This window comes from Diadema antillarum, unplaced genomic scaffold, assembly GCF_040938485.1.
Source record: "Diadema antillarum isolate AM-2024a unplaced genomic scaffold, OU_Dant_1.0 scf00000128, whole genome shotgun sequence".
Lineage (NCBI taxonomy): Eukaryota > Metazoa > Echinodermata > Echinoidea > Diadematoida > Diadematidae > Diadema > Diadema antillarum.
The window spans coordinates 5,749,287-5,772,638 of NW_027271017.1; the positions used below are offsets into that span (position 1 = coordinate 5,749,287).

General features: G+C 36.6%; 1 protein-coding gene across 1 annotated transcript; it reads left to right on the top strand.

Annotated features, from left to right (window-relative positions):
• The first annotated feature begins 911 nt into the window (after nucleotides 1-911).
• Nucleotides 912-13,484, top strand: LOC139720511 (protein spire homolog 1-like). The gene is made up of 7 exons (XM_071631863.1): nucleotides 912-1,134; nucleotides 1,537-1,679; nucleotides 3,244-3,273; nucleotides 9,012-9,155; nucleotides 10,302-10,369; nucleotides 11,534-11,659; nucleotides 13,223-13,484. Exons 1-7 carry the CDS (start codon nucleotides 1,092-1,094, stop codon nucleotides 13,455-13,457), a joined length of 789 nt encoding a protein of 262 aa, XP_071487964.1. The 5' UTR covers nucleotides 912-1,091; the 3' UTR covers nucleotides 13,458-13,484.
• Nucleotides 13,485-23,352: the final 9,868 nt, after the last annotated feature.

Here is a 23,352-nt window from a genome sequence, read left to right on the forward strand (position 1 = left end):
AGCCCGTAGTCTAATCCACAAAACTTGTAGCATTGTTTACGAAATCTTTAGCAGCCTGTCCTGTTTGTTTGTGTTGTCCTGTAAATATTGCTTTAGAAATCAACAGAAATATACTTCTAACATTAACATGATTTTTGTTGTAATGAAAATAATAACCATAGATTTTTGGCGGCAATGAAATATATTCATTTCATTGCAAGAATTAAACCATATTGATTGCATTGTATAACTTTTATCCTGTTAAACATAAACATATACCAGAAACACTTAAAAGAAATTAGGAAGGTTTTCAGATTTCCCTGCATAAGTTCTATTGCCAGACCAAACCAAAATGGTGTTGTCTTGTGACACACAATATCAGGTATCCCCCTCAAAAAACAAAACAAGACAAAACAACAAATTAAAAAGAAATATAACAGAACATGTAGAAATTTTGATTGCGAGGATATAGTTGTATGACTGTAGACTCTGTCTTCATATCATGTTTTTTGAACTAGATGGATTTTTTTTTTCTGAATGGTACAACAGGCAATGTACCATTTGTGACCCATTGTCATGAAAGTTTTATGAAGACACTGATCATTGATTTTACTGATTATAGTTTTTTTAAGACTTTGTATTCCTATCAACTGTTCAAAAATTGTTTGGCAAAAGTAATCAAAATTTCTCATTATCATAACTTTGTTCATTTTAATTCGATTTTGATCAAATTTTCTCTTTTGGGCTGATAAAATTGTTCCTTTTTTTTTTTTCAGACTGCCTTTTATAGGTCCGGAATTGCATCTTTAAAGGCATTATTGACCATTTGCAGATGAAGCAAAAACCCGGCTCCAGTGCTTCAAAATAGTTTGGAAATATGAAAAAAATTTCAATTTGTGGTGCAGTGCCTGTCTGCAATTGTTCATTGGATTGTGTATGAATTAATCTCCCCACTCTAGGAGTCAGAAGGTGAGACCAGTAGGAACCACGAGTCTGACTTCTACTCGAGACCAGCATACCAGGAGGAGGAGGTTGAGGAGGGGGAAGATGAGGAGGACGGGGCCGACATCCTCGAGAGAGCCATTCAGAAGATCATCGACGATGGACAGAAGATGGACCAGACCACGATGTTTCTGGACATCAGCCGGACACAAGGTAGGGAAAGGAATATTTGGGGACAACAATTTCTGTATTCAAGTTGACTCTACGGGAACCTGGCATACCAGAATATAGAAATACACTGACAGAGATACAGGGGAAATCAGTTATGACAAGGTCGCTGGGAATGCTATTTTTATTTCATTATAAAGTTACGGTATCTCATTGAAAACATACAAAATAAGAAATTAGCCAAATGCAGTTTATGGAAAATCAGGACCACCTTTACAACAAAATGACTGCCTCCCCCCCCCTGCCCCCCCCCCCCCCCCAAAAAAAAAGAAAACCCAACAACATGCAAACACCAAACAACTCTAATGCAAGAAGATTGTGCCTTAAACTTTCTCTAGTGGTCATATTTGTCCTTTCATGTTCATGTGTGTTCCTTTTTTTGGTCAGCTCAAGACACCATTCCATCAACCCCAGAGAAGACGCTGACCATCAGCAGGTCATCGCTGTCCAGCTTCGATGAGATCGCTTCCGAAGACATTCCCAAGGAGTCGGTGAGGAGACACAGTATTGGGCCCTGCCAGTCATTCCAGGTCAGTATCCCAGCCGCGCCCTTTGAGAGGGCCAATGCAAAAAAAATTAGATTTCACTCCTGAAATTTCTAACCCTTATGGTTTGGTGCTGCTGCATCTTTTATCACAAAATGACAGAGCAGATTCTAATCATATGATTGGTTGGAAGCATACATGTGACCAGGCATTTATTTTGCCTTATATGTAATTTTGCTTATGATTGGTCATTAGTAAAGTATAGTGACTTGTCATTAGCACTTTAACATCGCAGTGGTGACCAGGCAAGCTTTCATCATTTTATTTACTAGCAATGAGGGTGATATATCAAACAGCAAGGATCTGCTTCATCATGCTATAAAGCAAATAATACATGAGGAAGAGAGGTTTGCCACAACACCATAATGGTGCTACCGCAAGTCTCTCTTTCTCATTTAAATCACTGTGCAAACTTTCAAACAATCCAAATAATACACATCATTTTGTTTTTCAGAGTATTATTATAATTACCCACACTCGGTACCTTCAAAACGGTCCAAATGCCTTCCATTATTGCCTCGGGTATATTAGGCTGTTCCAAAGGTACTGTACCTTGTGTGAGTATTTCTTGCTGATGCCCTCAATGATGTGTATTATTGGTATACTAGTCATTGTTAGCATTTCGTAAAGGAAAAGGAAAACCCGTCTTTCATTTTTGCCCATAATTTTTCTCATGTAATTGCCTTTTTTGGTGGCAGAACTTTCAAAGTCCTCTGAGTTGCTCAATTCAAACTAGCTATCAGTTGTGTGATACAATGTTTGCTGAAGGCATGTGAAGTGTCAAGCATATGAATAGAGTAAAGTTTCATCGCTGAAGCCTTTACTTTTAGGGATTTCTGTTTGTTTCTGTTTCTTTTAGTGAATTCATAATATGTACCTGTGTGTGAGGCTGCCATTTTCATTTGTTTACGATCATACTTAATCTAAAGGAGTGTTATTTCTGTTGTGAAATGTTCTATCAAGTCAAAAGTTAAGAACTTTGTTTTTTTTTTACTGCAGTTTTATGTTTTCAGCTGCTATGCTTAGGATTTGTGTGAGTGTGAGAGTGAACAAACTAGATAGATCACATCAGTCTCGTACAGAGTAACACTACCTCGTATCTAAAAAAATCATGAATTTTCTGGAGAGTGAACAAACTTTTTTATTTTTACAGCATTTTCACACACACTCACACACACACATGCAAAAATATCTCTGTTGATGGCAAATTACCGTATGTAGAAACAGTTACTTTGGATCACATTGATATTTGTAATGTTTTAAAACTCAAAATCAGTATTTCTCAGTTGAGATAATAAGAGGTTTTGTCACCCTGGGAACAGTATGCCGCCGATGTAATTTCATAGCGTGCTAATCCCTGCATTGCAAGGATCGACCTGATTGTGAACCCCTGTGAAAAGGGTCACCCTTCTCCCTATTACCTCTCAATAAGGGCTGACTGATAGGTAATGAGATCTGCTCATTTGATATCTAGAAAATTGTGTCATTTTGTGAAGATACAGGCATGTGGACAAATTTGATGTATAAACTCAGTCTCTCATTCACCCAGGAGGCTCAAAGTGACTCTGATCAGGCCAAGGTTTGTAAAGAGTGATATTGCATGTTATGTAGCGTACTTTTTATATCTGTGCCATATGATCACGCACTGCCAGAAAGCCATTTTCTCTTAGATAATGGGGCTATAGTTACTCAGCATTTTTCCCTAGCACTCTTCAAACGACTCGAGCAAGGGATCTGTAGCTTGTCCATCCATTGCTATCATTCAAGGTCCATTTACCCCCCCCCCCCCCCCTCCCCCATCCCATCGGGTGTAATCAAATGATGCATTTTGGTACATGTCATTATCATACATTGAATGTGTGTTCTAGGTGATTTTTTTTCTGTCCCTTTCTTGGGAGAAAAAAAAAGAATTTCAACTTGCCATATGTGTGGTATATGTCTATTAGAACTTTGCTTTTTGATGGTGTGATTTTAGTAAAAATCTACACAATTTTGTGATGGTGTACACTTTTATAGGGATTTCATGAATCTCGTCTTTTTATGGTATGTTATTATTATATCAGGGCTGTGATTATAAACTCAATGACTGGTGTGTGTGAAAAGTGCCTTGTATCTGTGGGAATGTTGTCTATGGGGATGCTGCCTAATTTCCATATTCATTCCCAGATTATCTTTTCTGACCATATGTTCTCAATATTTGAAAAACAAATTGAACATTCTTTCTGATCATTTTTGTGCCCAAATTACTGGGGATTTCTTCTCTGTTAAGTGATTCTCAAAAGGCTTCTTTCTGTCCCTGTCAGTTTTATGTGTTCTCTTCCTTCTTTCTGCTATATCCTGTAGTTTTAGTGAAATGGGTCTGTAGGTATGTCTGGTAAATACAATGGGTGATCACATATTGACATGAATTTAGAATGTTTGATCAAGAGTTTAAACTGTTCCAAACACTTCATGCGAATGTCAGATTTCTGCTGTTTTACACATTAAAGTGTTTTTAAAGTAAAAAGAGAAATTTACCTAAATTTATCTTTTCATTTAAATCCATTTCATTTAAAACTGTAGGCTGATTAAGAAATGGATAGGAATAGATGGAAACTGTTGTCCTAGTAGACCCATTAATTAGTTATTCACTATGCCTAGTGGTTCATTTAGAATTACTTCAATTCTTGATAACAAGTTTGTATGAAATAGTTGTTAATGATGGGCAAACTTTTCAATTACCAGGCACAACCTTTATTCAAAGGTATAAAGTATAATATGTATGTTATACTATGGTTCCGGCCATATATCTTGTAAGTATGATAATTCATGAATTGGAACTAACGCGCCGGTTTGCGATAAAAAAGTACGATGACAGAATGAAAAGGAAGCGCCATTTTTGAAAAAAAAAAATTTTTAGCAATCTTTCATCTTGGATGAAATAATGTATATTTGTTAATGGGAGACAATATTTTCATGAGATGTTGGAATAGGGATGATAGCTATATTGCATCTGCGTTTTCTAACTATGATGACTCTAAAACACCATTCCGTACAGCATTACTGCAATGAAATTCTTGGTGTGTGTTCATACATGGGTTTGTGTTTGTGTGTGTGCCTGTGGGTTGGAAGAAGGAAGTTACATGGTAAAGGTCAGTGACCTAACTATATATATGTCAGTCATTAATTCCAGATGCATGACATCAAACTCTGACCCAAGGACAAGCCGTGCTAAGGCAATATGCAAGTTCGAGAAGAGAAAGAGGGATTGATTTTTAAAAGGTTTCAGTCAGTTTTAATGAAATTTACCACGGACTGTTAGTGTAGATCCAGTTACTTTCAGTGGGTCAAAGGTCCAAGTGAAATTATAAAATTTCACTTGATATGATAATTTAGCAAGTGCACAAGCATATGATTCACTTGAGCATTAGTGATATTTTATTTCGGCAAAATATTGTAACAGCTGATGTAGAATGCACCCCCTTCCACCCCCACCCCCAGATTTCCTGCACATATATTTTTCTCTTATAGTTGAAAACACTGACGGTCCTTAGTGCTTTAGATGCACTGAGCAGATATGTTAATGGCATAGTAAATTGTATGTTTTGATTTGTCTCCGAAATGAGTTGTCGCAGTATGATGCAATGATTCCATTTCTGCTAGAAAGCTCTCATTATGTTGTGCAAAGATGTTCCCTAGTAATGCAAAGTAATGCAGTAACAGCCTGCTTGAGAGATTTGATTTGGAAAAAAAAAAGTGAGTGTAATTTTCCATAATTAAAAGAAATAGAGAAAAAGTGTTACAGGAAGTCATTTGTATCAGCATTAGCTATCTATCTTGCAGCTCATCGCATTGAATTTCTTTTTTTCCAAGAACTCAACAAATGCGGTGAAGGCATTGCTCATCCATTTTACCCAAAATGACTTGTTGACCAATTATCTAATGAATCTTGTTCACATTTCTCCTTTTGCGAATGGTCTAAAATTGACAGTAAGTACAAAAATTCTGTGTTCAATTACATGTACCTACACAATGTACCATTGGTAGTAGACATATTCTGTAATCATGATAATTCATTAATTACTGGCAATATACAGCATGATACCTCAGCTATTATCTTACACATTGAGGTACGATAATCTCTAATTGACTTTGGGAAAATTAGGGAGTTTGTAGACGTAATGATGGAAGTATTAAACATGGCTATTATCCTCTTATGGTATTCATATTTTGGCATTTTTGGCTAGACGGGTATGTAGCATGTCTCTGACAATGTATGAATACAATCATGTAGTTACTGTAACTGTTGTGGGTCCCTCACTGTTGGACATACACAAGTTGCAACAGATTTGTTTTGACTTCTATTATTTTTCCATCACAAAGTACTTATCAAATTGGTGATGGTACATATCACACATGGCTCTTGCTTATTCATCTTCACATCTTTAAATACATTTCATTGCAGGGCTAATTATTCACTAGTGCATTTCATTTTTGTGGTATTTTTCATCACTCGAATTAACTCACTGATTGCTTTATACCCTTCTCTTGTATAGGATTTCATGATTTCTTCTATCTAATGTCATTTTCGGAAGATTTAATGTAATGCTGATCCGGAATTTGTCATGCTGAGCCTCCCCTATTTTATTCAAAAGTAGGATCTTAGTTTCTTGCGTGACATCTTCAGCTAAGTTGAGACAAGTCATTCGAAGTGTAGTTGTATGTAGAAATGAAAAAGGAATTATACCAAACATGCACTGGACAAAATGTGAAAAGAAGTATGTCGTAGTCTCATAATAGTATACTGTAAAAGTGGATATTTTTGAAGGAGTAATATTGTGCACTCGGTTGGGTTAGATAAATTTTGCATGTTTTGTATTCCATAGAATCAAAATATAAAATATATTTATTAGTAGTGTTACGTATTTTAAAAAAATTAAAAATGTGCGCTGTTATTTTTTCACTACTCTAGTTTCTCATTGTGCAAAATGCACAACAATTTCCACTGCACAAAAATTTCAACCTTTACAGTAGTAAAGTATAGTATAGTATAGTTATAGTATGATTTCAAAACAAGGATGGTTCAACCAACAAAACAGTTGCCGAAAATGGTTCCTATTCAGCATCTTGCAATCATTTCATTGCTGTGGAAATACCTAATTTTTAGCTCTTTGTGAGTGTGTCTCACTGCTAAAGATTTAAGACTTTAGAAAAATGCATGGCACATAGATTTTACTACAGAGGAATAGAGAAAACTTAAGTATAGTTATCTTCCTACTCCTTCACCACTCATGTAATATATCATTCATCAGATCTCTTACTTAAGTTTCTCTCACAATATATACACACACATCTATTGAGATCATAATGAAATATGTGCTTGTGAATATATTCAGTCCCTGTGTATATAACTAACCCTGCTGAAATAAGTTGATTAATTTACTAGGAAACCTAGGAAACCTCACTGGTCATGTGAGACTGACTTGGATACTTGATGCTGGTAGTATTTAACAAATATTTCAGTTTATCTAATTTTGATTTATATTCTATATTCTCATTAAAAAATACATCAAATATAACAATTTAAAATAGAATAAAACATGATATCCGGTGTGGATGTACAATGACCAATTACTAATACCGTAAGATATAACAGTCAATTTAACAAAGTTTAAGTCTTAAGTTGATTATTGTAGACAACAAGAACAATTTTAATAGAACAGTAACAGCATGTCAAGTAGGATATGATGGATGTTTAGTAGTGAGGATCATACAGAGTGTTGACAACATAAAGTTTCCTGTGAAAAGACCCAGATTATTCTGAAATAAAGCCCTTTATATACTGCACCACTCTCAATAAATATCTGATATCATTTGCAGTGTATATTTTCATCTTACCCAAGGCCAGGCAATAGATATGATTACAAAGAATGCCCTGCCACCATGTGTATCTGCTTTGATCACGGCAGAGTCTGCAGTGACTAAACAGCTTTTAGTCCATCCAGTGGAATTAATTTGATGTGTTGTTAGCAGGGCAGGATATCTTCGCGTGGACCTCTTGACAATGACATTGAAAAAGAACGATATTAGAAAATTTGCGACATTTTCGGTTGGAATAATGTTCAGTAGACAACAGTGCCAAAAGCCACTCAAATATATCACCACAGAAATCGCAAATGGGAATATGAATTTTTAAAACACATTTTTCGTGACATGACGTATGTTTCTTTAGAGAGTTTACAGTGAAAATGCTTAGGGCAGAAAAATTGTGATAGTTGTCATGTTTTGCTGCACATTGCTTAAGTGCTGGATCATGGCAATTTTTCATTGCAATGTCAATGCAAAGGTGAAGCATGATTTTTGTTTAAATATTCCAATATAAGTAGTCTGATGAGGATGAGCCTACCGTTCATATTTTGTATTCTCTCCATACATAGTAGTTGCATGCATATATAGTAGCAGCAGATAAAAAAAGAAAAAAAAATGACAGGAATGGAACAAACATTGTTTACATGTGTTAGCAGGCTAGTAGTTTTCATGATAGCCTCTTCATAATCCATACTCTGGTTTTCTTTGGGTGTTGGATGACATGGAAAGGTTTAGGCTCCTTGCACAGACCCAACAGACTCATTATGTTGAGAGAGACGGGAAAGAAAGTCTGTAATTTGAAAACACTCTTACCGGTATAAGTAAATCTTTAGTTGAGAGGTTTTTTAAAATCATACAGCTGAAGATGAAAGAAAATAAATGTCAGTGGCAAATATGGAAAGTATGGCCCTCATAATCTATTTCCGTGAGTCAACTACTCTAATTTTGTCCCTATTGCAGCTACCAAAGTAGACGTATCCAAGGCTATTTACATGTAGCTCAGACTTGCTTTATTGGGACATATGAAAACAAAGGTCTGTGCATGGAGACTACTTTGCTACATATTCATCCACTGATTTTTAACTGTTTAACATTTCATTTACTCATTTACTTTCCATGCAATATGAACATACAGCAAAACGAGGAATGTTGGCATGCATTTTAATTTCGCGAGGGCCGAGTTTCCCGAAATTAAAATGCACGCTAAAGATCTTGTCTACACTGTATGCATTGAATGTTAGAGACAACTCGCGAAAATTTCTTGCTGCGAATAAGGCCGTCAGCTCCCATTCGGGAAAATTTCATGCCGCCAAAATATTGTGTTTGACAGTATTATTTACCACTGAGTCATGTGTCAAGAATGAATTTTTTATGTGGGTTAAGGTCCAGATGTAGTGGCCTGAAAAACATTGTATGCAGATTCTCCCTCATTCTTCCATCCTTACTTTCCTGTCTCTTTCAAACGTCAAGACGAAAACGAAATCCCCCAAGGACATGGAGTGTCTGTCGCTGACCGTGGAGGAGGTCATCCACATCAGGAGTGTCCTGGTCAAGGCCGAGATCGAAAACCTGAGGGTCAACCAGAAACTCTACCGAGCCGTGCTGCAGGACAAGGTATAATGAATTTATGGGACCATCCGGGGCGTCAACACTTACTTGTTTCTCTTGTGACCCCGTTCATGGGCCACTATTTTTTATTTTCTTTTTTATGAATTTGAAATTTTGGAGGCCCAAAAAAGAAATGTAGTGGCCAGAAATAAAAGGAAATATACAAATTCATTTTAAATTATACACATGTAGCTACCCGAGAGGACTATCAAAAGATAGCCTTTTTGCCAATTTGGTGGCCCAAAATCAATTTTTAGTGGCCCCAGGCCACCGAGCCAGCACTAATGTCAAGCCCTGCTATCATTTTTGTTAAAACATAGCTTTGGCAGAGATTCTATCTCTTTTTCTTCTTGAGGAAATGTATAAGAATTGTAAAAAAACAATGTATAGAGGGAGATGTCATGTCTGAACATTTCTTCAAGGTAACAATGTAGTAGCCTACATGTACCTGTTTCAAGCAGTCAAGCTACTGTAAATGTGGAAGTTTTTACAGGAGTAATTTTTTTGCTCTCAAACGTAGAAGAAAAATTTTGTGTGTTGTTTATTCTGCGGACAGTCATAACAATTTAGCCAGCACTTCAAACAGCTCGCTGCTGGAATGGAGGCTAAGAGCTTTGGCAGCATCTACTAATGGTAAAAAGTAACTGGTCCGCATTACGAATGCAAATTCATGCACACTACAGGCTAGCAAACCTGAAGAAAACTACATACATGGCAGTTATACCACTACAATATACCAGCCATGAATTCAAAGATATAGAATTATATTACATATGATACTAGTAATAAACCAAAAAAAAAATCACAGGCTCTTATTCTCACGCTAATCATGGTTTGTGAAACGCGCAAAATATTCCACTTTTACGGCATAGAAAGTCTCTGAATATTTTAATCGACTTTATACAGAATACACTTTAATACAGAATAAACTCTTCAGTTAAAGGAAACCAGCTTCATATGATATACTTCAAGTGACATGCGGGACAACATCCGTCATGATTAATAATGATTTTTTTTTTGGTCACAAAATTGGGTTTTTATATATGGTTGTATGTTAGTTATGATATGAAACTGCTCATCTGACTCGCATTAACAGCATGACTGAATGATGTCTCAATCATTTTTTACCTATTCTTCTGTCTGTGCATTCAGGTGTGTTTTTCGTGTAAAAAGAAGTTCACTTTCTTCCAGAAGAAACTCAGATGCAGACTGTGCAAAAAGTGAGTATCGTGAAAGAAGGGTAGTATATAATAGCTTTACTTTCACTTAAAATTTGGAAGTGCAAATTCTGGAGTGTCAAAATTACTTGACAAAGCAGTCGTGATAAAGTGAAATGATGCAACATGTAATATTACAATTTTATCAGTTTGGATATTCATGAAAAAAGTAAAAACCCTGAGCAAGCAAGAATCATTTGTCTTTGCAAATTCAGTTTTCTTTTTAATAGCTTGTTTAGCTGCCTTTAGTTTCGTTGGTCTATGCTTTCATGATATGGTAGGAAAGATAGAAAGGTAAGGCCTATTAACCCATTGAGGATGAGTCCCGAGTATACTCGGGCAGGTGTCTATGGGAAATGCGTATTGTAGCAAAATCAGTCTGTCCTCAACGGGTTAATAGCTGATGCATTATGAAGCCAAGTACACCTTCTCTGAACAAATTATGCTTTCAATTGTGGTAGAACATTTTTCCATGGGTCCTATGAAAGGGACTGTACAGTACTGGTTGAGGGGAGTATTCAGGTTTATAACATTCCTAAGTGAGATAATGAGAAACCTCTTATGAAATATGAAAGAGCATGTAATTTAAAGAAGGTTTCAACGTTTATTTGATGAAAATTGGTTTTCAAATGGCCAAGATATAAAAAAAAGGGATAATAATAAAAGGCGACAGGCCACGCCTTTTATTAGGATCTCTTTGTTTCACATTGTTTTGGGATATCTCAGTCATTTCAAAACCGATCTTCATCAAATAAACTTTTGATTCCCCGTAGAATTGCATTCTCTTTGACATCTCATAGAGTGGTTTCTGAATATCTCGCAAAACATTAAAAGCTAAATCCTCACCTCAACCAGAACTGTACAGTCCCTTTAAGTTAATGTTAGACATTGTGCATTTGCCATGCATAATATGTACTCTATCAGCATTTGCTCTTTCTGTAAACTGAATCCAATTGTATCATCCCAGTGTACTGCGTACATGCGAACATGCACAGATCAACAAATCAGTTGCAATAGTGATGACAATGCTGATGATATCTAAAATGAAGAGGACACTGCGTATTAAACCATCTATTTGAGAACACTTGCTTTATTATGAATATGGTGTGATAATGATGTATATAGTTGAGATAAAATGTTTCTCATTCCTGGCTTCATTACCTGTAGGCTGATATGTGGAGTCTGCTGTGTCAAGATGTACATTCCAAAGGAGGAGTTCTTACACATCCCCGTCGAGTCTCTCAGTCCGAGTAGTCCCAAGACGAGCCCTTCCTCACCACTCAGGCAGAGAAGGTGAGAATGAAATGTCTTGAAAGCCATCCTATTCTCAGGGATAAATGAATAAATGTACAACAACTATACAATGTTACTTATGTATGTTATTCTCTTTATATGTCCCTCTGCACCTCAGAATAGGCCACTAGATCAATGGCGCATTACAAATGCTGTAGTTATTATTATCATTATTATTATTAAATACAAGATTCAAAATTCATCCAATTATTCTGTCCCACAACGAAAAGAAGCAACTCTGTGGAATGAGTTTCCTAGTAAATGAAGAAAATATCATTTTATGAGGAAATCTGTAGAGTCGCTTCCTTTTAATATGTCTACAATTTCAGAAATTAGGGGTCTTGAGACCATCATGTAGAGCACAGAAAAATACCCCACATCAAAACAAAAAAATATCCATTTGATAGAATTTAAAGTTGCTTCCTTTTTGTCATGGGACGGCAGTATTGCATGTCACATCATGTGTCCAGTGAGATTGAAGCCATGAGGTGATTGAATTCTTCTGGTAAATTCTCTGAGTAAATCTGTCCATCGCTGTGCATCAGTGAAGTTCATGCGATACAGTTTTGCATTGGATGCACAACTCAATGCCACCAGACACATGATTGATAATCGCCATTTTACCGTTTTTTGTGCACAATATAATTGTCATTTTACCATTTCTTGTGCACAAATTTTCAAGAATATGATGATCAATCGGCAGAATTAGGTGCCATTATTAACTTTAAATATGGTCTAAAACCGAACTTGGCTGTGCCTTGAAGGTTTAAACAGAATGTATGCAAGCTGCAAGTTATACACATACCAGGTAGATTGTTTATGAGAGTACTGCTGTGACCTTTGAACCTATGGACAAAACATGCTAGATTGACACAACCAGGACTGACCTTGTCTTCCATTGTCATCATGACAACACATTTTCCCTATATATTCTTCGCAGGATATAGTACTGTGACTTGTCGTTGATACAAATGTATATAGATTTCAGTTAGTTTTTAGTATAAACTATATCTCTCTTTGCCTGATAGTGATGACTTACACTATATATATACTATTGCGCAATGAGACCTGTGGATGGGTAAGACTAGTCTTATTTGTCTCTTTGCCTCGTGAGCAGAAAAAGGTAACATATACCTAACAGGCATGTTGGTTCCTGAACTCACTCATGTAAGCAGCTGTGATGTAATTATTCATGTAATCCTTAAAAATGGTGCTTGCTAGAACATCCACCCAACAGCTACTTTAGTGTTATTCAAAGCCTTGTATTTGGCAGTTGCAATAGACAAAAGTTTGTTGATGTATTCGATGCAAAACAATAAAATGGATGCTTCCCCATACCATAGTGGTCACCAGCTCTTTGCAAATTCATTCCCTGTTTGACCATGAATTCAATAACTTGTTACATGGGGCAAGCTTATGCTTTATAAGTCGGTTTGAAAATTAGTGAAATGCCTAACCAAATAAGAAGAAAAAGAAGAAGAAAAATCATTTGTATCAATATGTACATGAGCTAATTATGAATTTGATTACTATACCACTGTTTGTTTGATTTGTCTCCTGCAGCATCAGTGACCCGCCCACACCATTCCTCCTGGCCAGCACCCAGCAAGATCGGCAGCAGGACCTCCACGTCTGGCGGAAGCCCACTCCAGTGGAGAATGTCTGCTGTGAGTGCTGCACCTTCCTCAAAAACACACGGATGGGGCCTCCCCCCACTGCGGGGGTGCAGGACTACCCCACCCCCTTCAACCTCTCCAAGGCACCACTCCACAAAATGCAGAGCTTCTCGAATTCATGAATTCCGTAAACTTCACCGTCATCAAAATATGGATATTTATTCAACCCCTTTGAGTTGGTTCACAGCGATGAACAGTGGTTGGTTATACATCATCTGGGTTTTTTGTTTTCACTTTTTGCTGACTGTGTGGTCACTGCAGAGTATGCATGCAGTATTGTTGGGAAAGATACTGTAAAAGTGGAAATTTTCCAGTGCGGAAATTTTTCGCACATTTTGCGCAACCAGAAGCTAGCGTGAAAATAAAATAAAACGCACAAATATGTTTGCATGCCATATGTTCCAGTAGCTAATGTCCTGTGTCCGCAGAATGAAAAACATGCGAAATTCATCTTACCCAGCAGAGCGCAAAAAAATTACTTGCGCAAAAATATCCACTTTTACAGTATGAGATATTTGGAGAGATATGAAAATATGACAGGTGTTATATGACGTCGAATACATTTCTGGAATGAGCTGCTAACAAGTATGTCATGGTGAAGGCTTTCTGCTGAGCTGGATTTAATCTGGCCATAACATTCCCTATGAGATGTTTTTGCAAGTGTGTATATCTGTGCAGCGCAGTAATTCAAGGAGCTGCAAAGCTATACTCCAGCCGGCTTCAGTTTCAGAATTGAGCTATAGTTTCTAGTTTGCAATAGAAGATCACCCTATGGTACAACTGGGACAGTATGAGACAACACTCTTCATTGTTTGGAGAGCGGCAGCAATTCACAGAAGTAGTAGTAGTCCTTGACTTATTTATTGACAATCATTCCACATGAATTGTAATTCGTAGTGGAAATCACATTGTTCATGTAGCTGACTTGTTCATTTTTTTTTTTTAGTTAAGGCATATCTTAACAAATTTCAGGTTCCTATTAGTTTTTGTTTCTGCTTTGTTGTGTGAACAGTTAAGCTTGTGGTGGTGATGCTGAAACTTCATACTGTGAATGTATTTATTTATCAGCTTTTCTATTTCAGTTCATCAAAACATGAGAGTTTAGAACCCCTCAAAAGATACAACTCAGTGCATCATAAGTTTTTTTGTTTTTCATTTAGGGGAATGCATAGTTTCACTCAGATTACTTTTGTATTTCGTTATTATTGCCAAAGCTCATTCCATGTAGGAATGTATCCTGTGTAGGTGAATGTGAGTGTGGATGTTGAAATTTTATTAGGGAAGAGTTCTTTTTTTTTTTATATTCTTTTAAAGATTCTTTTGTCGAGTAGATGCTGGGACAGAATATCAATGGGTGCGTTCGAGCGCTCTCCTAAAGCGAACCGTACCGTACAGTATCCGTGCCAGAGGAGCGCTCAAACGCTCCTAAAGTGTACCATACTGTACCGAGCCAAAAGTGGACCACTTCCCGATGTGCTCTAAAAGCGTACCAAAAGTTTGCTGTGAAGCATGCGCGTATCATGCGAATACATCACAATGCAAAGACATCACTCTCTTTGTTCGGGACAGCTGTAAGTAGTTCAAGCATGCCAGGTGAGTGACCCTTTTGCTATAAAATGCATGACCTTTTCTAAATATAACTCATGAGGTACGCTTTCTCAACAGAGCTCTCGAACGCTTCGAATCTGGCACAGTTCGGTACGGTACGCTTTGGTTCAGTTGGCTTTGGTTCGCTCTGGAGTGCTCGAACGCACCCAGTGTTTGACTTTCTCCTTCAGATCTGTACCACTACCTATGCAAGCAAGCTGAAATGTAATGTTATAGATTTTGTTCGTACCACTAGTCCAGCAGAAAGTATCATCATACAAATTCTTGATTCATTCTGACATTTCAGTTTCCTTGTTGCAGGACACACAAGTGTGATATGGGTTGTTTTTTTTTCCTTCTACTTTTCTTGCTATCATAATCTTGATATTTTCCTTGTGCAGAGTTTTCCTATAGAGAGAGCACAGGGGGCAAAATCTATGGGATTTTTGGACTGTGTACAAAAGTTAAAGGTATAGTTTGCACATTATAAAGGTGCTGTACTTCATTTTTGCCACATTTTCTCATGAGCTGTGCTTTTTCCAAGTCAACATCGATTATGATGAGAGATCTTGCATCATGTATCTTACAAGATATCAACATTGCTTGTCTTGTAATCTGTTTCAGTCACTTTTTTAAGGGTTATATCCTTTCTGAACAGTCTGTGCAACTTTAATTGTTCCCAAATTCTTCATGCGAAAATGTCAAACTGCGTCAGTTGTCCTACGGATTTGTATAAACAGTGAGTGAGGTTAAGGAGAGCCCATAATGGCAGCCATTTTCATATGGTGAATCATGCAAGAAGGAGGTTTAATCAAAGTATTTATTGCTAGAGAAGAATGCTGCCAGATGTATCGTACAAAGGAATTTATCAAATGACTTTTCTCCACAAACTTTAGGAGCATCTTTTTGGGGTCTCACATTTCCAAAATAACATTTGTTGGATGTGCTCTATATTCTTGTGAAAGTAATGACCTGTGTCAGAAGAAGAGCATAAACAGTGCCATCTGTAGCATTTTTGTAGCTCATATGAATTTCTATACTATACAGTCTATCATAATTCATTGTTAAACAAAGATTCCTCAGTCATCTCTTAGAACATATGCCATTTGATGTTTAGCTACTTGATATTAAACACACTGCACTGTCTGCTGGCATAGATGGCGCCCTTTTAAAAGTCAGGGAAAAGCATCTGTACCTCACAGCACCAGTGAGTGCAAACATACTCTCAACCCTTTATGTGCTCAGGAGGATGTTTCACAAAGAATCTTAGTCGAACTTAAAATTTAAGATTGACTAAAAATGATGGTATGCCACCGGTTTCCCTGTTCAATTTTATTAGCCTAATCACCACCAACTTCAAAATATCATTAATGTTCACAGAATAATTCCTTTGTTATCTATTCTATCTTGTATTATCAATGGCTGCATGAAAAAAGTCTCCAAAATCTTAATTTTCATTAGAAAGTTGAGCAACACTGAAGACACACACAGCATACCATAATTTTTAGTATCCAAATCTTAGAATTTAAGATGGACTTGGCTTCTATGTGAAACAGGCCCCAGATACATAGTGTAACTTGTCAAGCTTTTTGATTGGCATTCAGTAATCCCTTCAAACTTGACCTAGTTGTAAAGTCAGCTAAGTCCACATATCAGGTGTAGCAATGTGCCTCAACTCAACAGAAAGAGGTCATGGTGGCACGATAGGGATTAAGAGGATCAGATTATCTCTATTCAGTGGCAATTAGTTTCTCGACATCTTTGCCAATTGGAGAAGGAAGCACTCCAGCTTACATGCCAAGTAAGGGTTTAACATACACTGAATCCCCCCATTTTTGTAGCTTTGTTCATGTGGTTTTTTGATTTTTGATCGTGAAGCAAAAGCATGTCCTCTTTCATTGCATGCATTTTGGGTTGTCTGTACTCCAAGCATGGGCTCAAATATCCAGTATCAGATATTGATGAACTGTCATCCATCTTAGATTTTAGGGGTATAGTTATAGTGGTATTGTTTCTCCTTTAATCATGACAATCAAGTGAGCACATAGTCTCTTACTGACATTGTGAATTCTCTACTTTGATATATAAAAACGAAAATAAGAGAGATACATAATAGTGCACATGGTACCGGTACAACTCTTCAAAATTTTCCGCACATTAAAAAACATCTCTTTCTACAGTAAGCATAGATTTTGAGGAATTGACCATACTACATGTACATGTAGTTAGATTATTGTTGTATGTGATGGAAGTGTTTATAGTATCTATGCAAATGATGTTATTCTGCTGGTCAGACTACTTCTTTTTAATGATTTTATGTTTTTGGGTTTGATGTGAAATAACCTTTTTTTCTTCATTGAGATTGACTTCTCCTTCCCTCCCCTCCACAAACATTTGAATCCGTTGATGATGGGCTGATTTTGCTACAACACACATTTCCCACAGACACAAGCCAGAGTATACTTGGGACTTGTCCTCAACCATTTAAGATAGTGGAATTGTAGCACTGTAATTCTGCAGCTGCACATTCCAAACGTCAAAGTGTATACACTTTAGCTAATTACAGTATTCGTGAGTTCCTGCTCACTCTAAAGCACTCAGAGGCTGCTTCAAATTTATATCCTCTTTTGTTTTGTTTTTGCTGAAGACTGAGGCTGAACAGGATTTTACTGAATTTAACGGACTTTGAGAGATTGCAAGAAGCTGAAATGTTACTGTCAGCACATTTGTGTCTGTGTAATTGTGTCTTTGTGTAGCTTCAGTAAGGATTACGCTGTTCCTCCTGTAAAAGGGAAGGGGAACATTCGAGCTGGGAAAGACAAGAGCAGTAGGTGAGGGTTGGAAGTGAGTGAGAAAGTTTCACTGGTAACATCTCAGAAAAAAATGGTAAAAATGGGATTAAAAAAGGGTTTAACCCTATTCTAACTGGGGGGGGGGGGTCAAATTGACCCCCTCCATCGACGTTTCGTGCCAAGATTTCGCAACGCGCAAAGATTTTGCCTTGTCATTTCACTACTTTTTTAATTGAAGTCTCCCGCATATTTTGAGACCAAATTTGCGACGTCCGGGTACACCGTTTTGAAGTTACGTAATGTTTTGCATATGCATGTCAACCAAAAAACAGCTCAAATTCATGATATCGTGTGCAAATCCAATGCAAATTGTGTTTTTTGGTTAAATTGATATAAATTAGATTATTTCAGCTTTTAACCATTGAAATTAATCAATTCTAATGTAGATAAGCCTGAAAAAGTGCCTGCAACAAATTTTGGCAAAAAAACAATAGAAAACAAAAGGTCGAAAAAACAATAAAATAGATAAGAAATTAACAAAACAATAAAAAACAAAAGAAATTGATATCGATTGTGCTTTTTTTTACACGAAAATTGTTTGATGTGTCTTGAGGAATTCTGACACAAAAATTTAGCAATCCTCCAGTCTTTTTAATGGAGGTATAGGTGAAAATATGATTTCATGCACAAATTTGCATAATCAATTTATTAAAAATAAAAAGGCAATATTTTTCTGTTGTATGACCATGTAATCTTGTAGTTGACATCCAGCTCTATCTTCAGGCAAAATTTCGCGGCGATCGCGCGATCGGCGGCCGAGATCTGAAGGGGGGGTCAAATTGACCCCCCCCCTCAGTAAAAATGTGGTCTCAAATAGCCCAGTTAGAATAGGGTTAAAACCTCATGCTGTCGCATTTACAAGGAAAATAAGGTTCCAGCTTTCTTCTGTCATGATCAACTTTTGCTGACAAAGGAAAATTATTTCAATGAAAATTTCTTATCCAGGAACTTCTATTGGTCTGTCTTCACTGCAGGAAAAACAGAACATTATGTCATCATCCTATCGTAGATTGATTCATTTCCACTATCTGTTTGAGAGAGGGATTATATACAATGTCTGCTGAACAAACAAGTACAAATATTTGCCTTATTGGCCTGTGGTTTAAAGGGATGGTACATTTTTGGTTGAGTTGGGGCCTCGGGTCTCCAATGTTTTTGACAATTATTTTTTTTAGATAATGAGAAACCTGTTATGAAATATGAAAGAAAAAATAATTCTAAAAGGAACTCAAAGTACATTTGATAGATATTAATTCTGAAAGGGCCGAGATATCCCATACAAAGCAATAAGAGGTGGGACCCACCTTTTATTCAGATTGCTTTGTTTTACTGTGTTTTTGGATATATGTAAACTATTTCAAAATGAAACTTATCAAATAAAGTTTCAGTTCCTCTAGAATTGTATGCTCTTTAACATTTCATGAAATGGTTTCTAAGTATCTCGCAAAAAGTTGAAAGCTGAATCCTCACCTCAACCAATACTGACCCATCCCTTTAATGTTAAATGATGTCTACTTGTCTAAACTGTTTTATCAGCTTGTGCACATTATGATAAGAATCTTCTGTGCCAAAGAGAATTCTGCTACATGTAACAAGGTTTTGTGCAGTTGAGCCAGCCATGTGCTGTGTGCAGTGGACAGGGTTACGAGAGATCGATTGTACCAAACTTTGTGCAGCTGCTAAAATTGGCCGTGTGTCCATAACCCTGTGTGCTCCAGTCAGCATTATTTATACAGTGTATTGTAGCAATGCATGAATAAGTGCTAGTAGCGTCTTTCTCAGCAGATAGGAAGTTGTACTTTGAGCCCAGTTGAGGTATATCTGATCCACAGTGGCTGAACTTCTTCAAGCATTTGTAATTATTTATTCGGGACATTCATCAGCAGATATACAATTGTACGTAGATTGTGAGAATTCAACCATATATTTTTAACAACACATTCTTTCTCAAATATTTGAGTAGAGTATGTAAATTACCTGTTATGTACAAGAATACGAAGTATGTCTTTCTGAAGTGACAGGATGGGTCATTTCCACTAGAAATCTCACAGTGATCTATTTCATACATAGATGTGGGCTATATTAGCCAAGAACTACTTATGATATCGCAATGTTGGTTTATTGGACATTTCTCCTACCAAGCGTCGAGCGTATTTTTCTCCGTTTAGTTCATTTGTCTTTCTCTGCTGTTGCTGTGTGAAAAAAGTAATGTATCAGAAAAGAGTCTATCACTTTATTATACTTAATTAGAATGCCGTTCAGTTTTTTGCCCATTTCTAGTCTGTTTATTTACCATTTGGCTCAGAGATCTTCTCTCGTATTTATCTGCAGAATCTGTAAATAATAATGCACCTACTACTCCTGCCAGTGTATGTGTAAACAAGACTGATATGGCTGTACATGGCTGATAAATTAAATGATACATATATATTGTGATGTTGTGGAATGCTTCTGTTTTTATTTGTGTGAAGTGCCTACTATTTGATAATGGTTAAAGGTGCTGTATATTGAAAATTAAAATGATACATCTGTATCTTAATGATAACATTTTGTTAAGTACATTGTAGTATAAAAATGTAGGAAACATCAATATTCCAGCAATAACATGGAGATTGTACAATCACAAATATTAAATGGGTTAGTCAAATACCGGTTAGTGATTAGCTAAACACAGTCACGTGATGGAGGCACATTCGTTATGTTCGCCCATGGCCGAAAGTTTTTGTAATGTTCTCCCATGGGAAAACAGTTTCACGTAACAAATAACAGAAGGCCTAGGACACCGCGCGCACAATGAATTTGGCTCCGCAACATGCGAGCAAGCAAGCAATGGAGTGCGTTGCGCTGGTCAACTGACGTTGATGTATTTGACTAACCCACATAATAAAACAAATGATGACTTTTGTTGTCAGGACATGTACCAAACGTTCCACCCTCAGGAATTGAAATGCTATTTCGGGAGGCTATAAGTTCCTCCCTCAATAGCATTTCAAACCCTTCGGGTGGAACATTTGGTATGTTCCCTCCCCCGCCAGTCATCATCTATATAATGTTCTCATTATTCTTGCTCATGTCTTAAATATATAATCATTAATAGGAATATTAGTACATATCAAATCAATTTACTGCCCTTATCTACTGATGTTATATACATACAAAAAAACACATAACATCGTAACATAATTTATACCATCAAGTTTAATTACAGGGCAACATGAACTTATATCCAGTCTTTTTGATCATCTATGATATATACTATGAATAAATATTTCTCTGCAAGAGTCAATAACCAAAATACCATTCACATCACATTTTTTTTTTTTGCCTTGATCATCATGTTATGAAGTAATGCACTGCTTGCATAATTAACACCTTGTTTAAACTAGTATGCTCCTTTTAAATACACCAAACACTAGAATTAATCTTCAAATGATGTTAGTGATCAATATTTGAAGCAAACATGAAGTCTCAAGTGACAAGTTTCCCTGACACTGTATAATCCAGTGAAACTAAAAGAGTCGTCACGTTAATGTTGTGTACTTGAAATACAGTCATTATAAATCCCTGTGAAAAAATCATCGATGTAGTTTATCAATTCATCAAAGAACAAAGAATGTATTCTGAAATACATCTATGGTTAATCCTATCTGCACAAACACAATTTACCTGCCATTTTCTATGGATTAAATTCTACATGTATCTTTTAATCTATTGTATTATTACAGTATGAGTCTTTCTCTGACCTCCATTACAGAATATTTCTTACGTGGTTAAATCATGGATGCAGAGTGTGCTTCAGTTTACCGGTATATATTACCAAGTATACTTTCATAGCAAGAATCTATCCAGTATGATACACACTCTGTTAAGGTAGTACTATTCATGTTTACATGTTAAATGCTCATTTGATGAATGTGGCATATCCACATGGTACAGCCCAAAATGCCCCGTCTCTACCAGCCATTAATTTCAATGGCACAGTGGTCAAAATACATCCTACAGTTTCACATTTCAAGCATCACATTTAAAGATGACTGATTTTACAGTTAATTGAAGTTGGAAGGAGTCATCCAGTACCCAATTAAGAGTAGCATATTACATTTTGAGAATGCACATGCAAAATTCCAACATTTTTTTTGTGTATTCTTCCCACCATTTCCAAATCATTGGCCCATGATCAGGTGACAAGAGATGATGAAAGATTAAACTAACTCTGTCTTAACATTGAGGTCACCACCAAGTAATTCTATGGATCATCCTCACGATTGTCCTTTTCACACTGTTAATGTTATGAGTGCTGCATGGCACAAGCATGATGGTGAAAGCTCAGCTGAAAGATAATAGCGGAATAACTGCTGTACTACTAAACTTGAGCAAGTCACACTAGCTAACAAACAATGCTGCCTTGCCTCCTTTACATCCAATAAAATATACAAGTTAAAAAAGGCTAACTGCAATTATAAAAACAAACAAAAAACATCTCTTGGGTTCTTACGGATCTTGCATATGTTCACTGCATCACAAAAAGTGAATGTTATGCTTTTTCAAAGATGACAATTGTGAGTGCTTCTAATAAGAAAAATTATGAATATAAAAGAATGGATTCCCTACAAAATCCTGGTTAATCCTAGTTTTGTATGATTTCATAAATGTACATGCACAGTAAACCTGTTCACATCCACATCATACACTGGGAGTTAGTTCACTCCATATCATCTCTAGAGGTGTATGGTAAAAACAGACACATTAATCTATTTCTTTATTTTTTTCTGCCCCATCAAATTCAGAACAATTTAAATACTATAGTTCCAAATATCTCAATAAGGCATGTTGGCTTCAAAACTCCATAGATATCTTTAATTTTACAAAGCTCCAACTGAGATAGTAGGGAACTTATGATTGAGGATGCAGTGGACCCTGCGACACGTGAAACAAACAGCCTGGAATGTCCGCATCCTTCTGTCCGTTGTGACTTACAAGCACTTTTGAAAATGCAATACACAGCAACTCAGCCAAGTGGACTGGCCTAGATTCAAATGTGCATATTACATCCTAAACAACATTGTTCCTTCAGCTATGTTGGTGATTCTAGAACTACCTAGTTATGCTATTTTGGCCCACTACTGTTGGGGAATTGAGAGGACACAAGACTTCAAGCTTGTAACCATGCCAATGGCAGAAATTTGCACACAACACGCAAAAATTAACGTCCACATCCTCAATCAAAAGCTCCCTGTCGATATAAAATTGATCAAGCAAGCAAAAAGATGAAAGGGAAAGTGCTCACAGAGGAGGAGAAAGAATATGGAAAGAGAAGAGGCAAAAAGACAATTGCACATATGACATTAAATCAGTGTGAGTTAAGCTAACAAAAGTCAATCCTACATTTGTCCTGGAGGATCACTGTACTGCTTGGTAATTTGTTTACATTTTATCTCCTATGATGACCAGGGATGACGTCTAGTAGGGCTTTGTACCCAGTGGAAAAGTCTCTATTCATGCCACACCACATAATTTTTCTTCAAAATGTGAAGTAGAGAAAAGCATGCTATCATCATGGTGCATTGCACCAATGACC

Coding starts and splice junctions, on each gene's coding strand:
- LOC139720511 (XM_071631863.1), top strand. CDS start 1,092: ATGGACCAGACCACGATGTTTCTGGACATCAGCCGGACACAAG. Junction 3,274..9,011: donor GTGACTCTGATCAGGCCAAG/GTTTGTAAAGAG, acceptor TCAAACGTCAAG/ACGAAAACGAAATCCCCCAA. Junction 9,156..10,301: donor GAGCCGTGCTGCAGGACAAG/GTATAATGAATT, acceptor CTGTGCATTCAG/GTGTGTTTTTCGTGTAAAAA.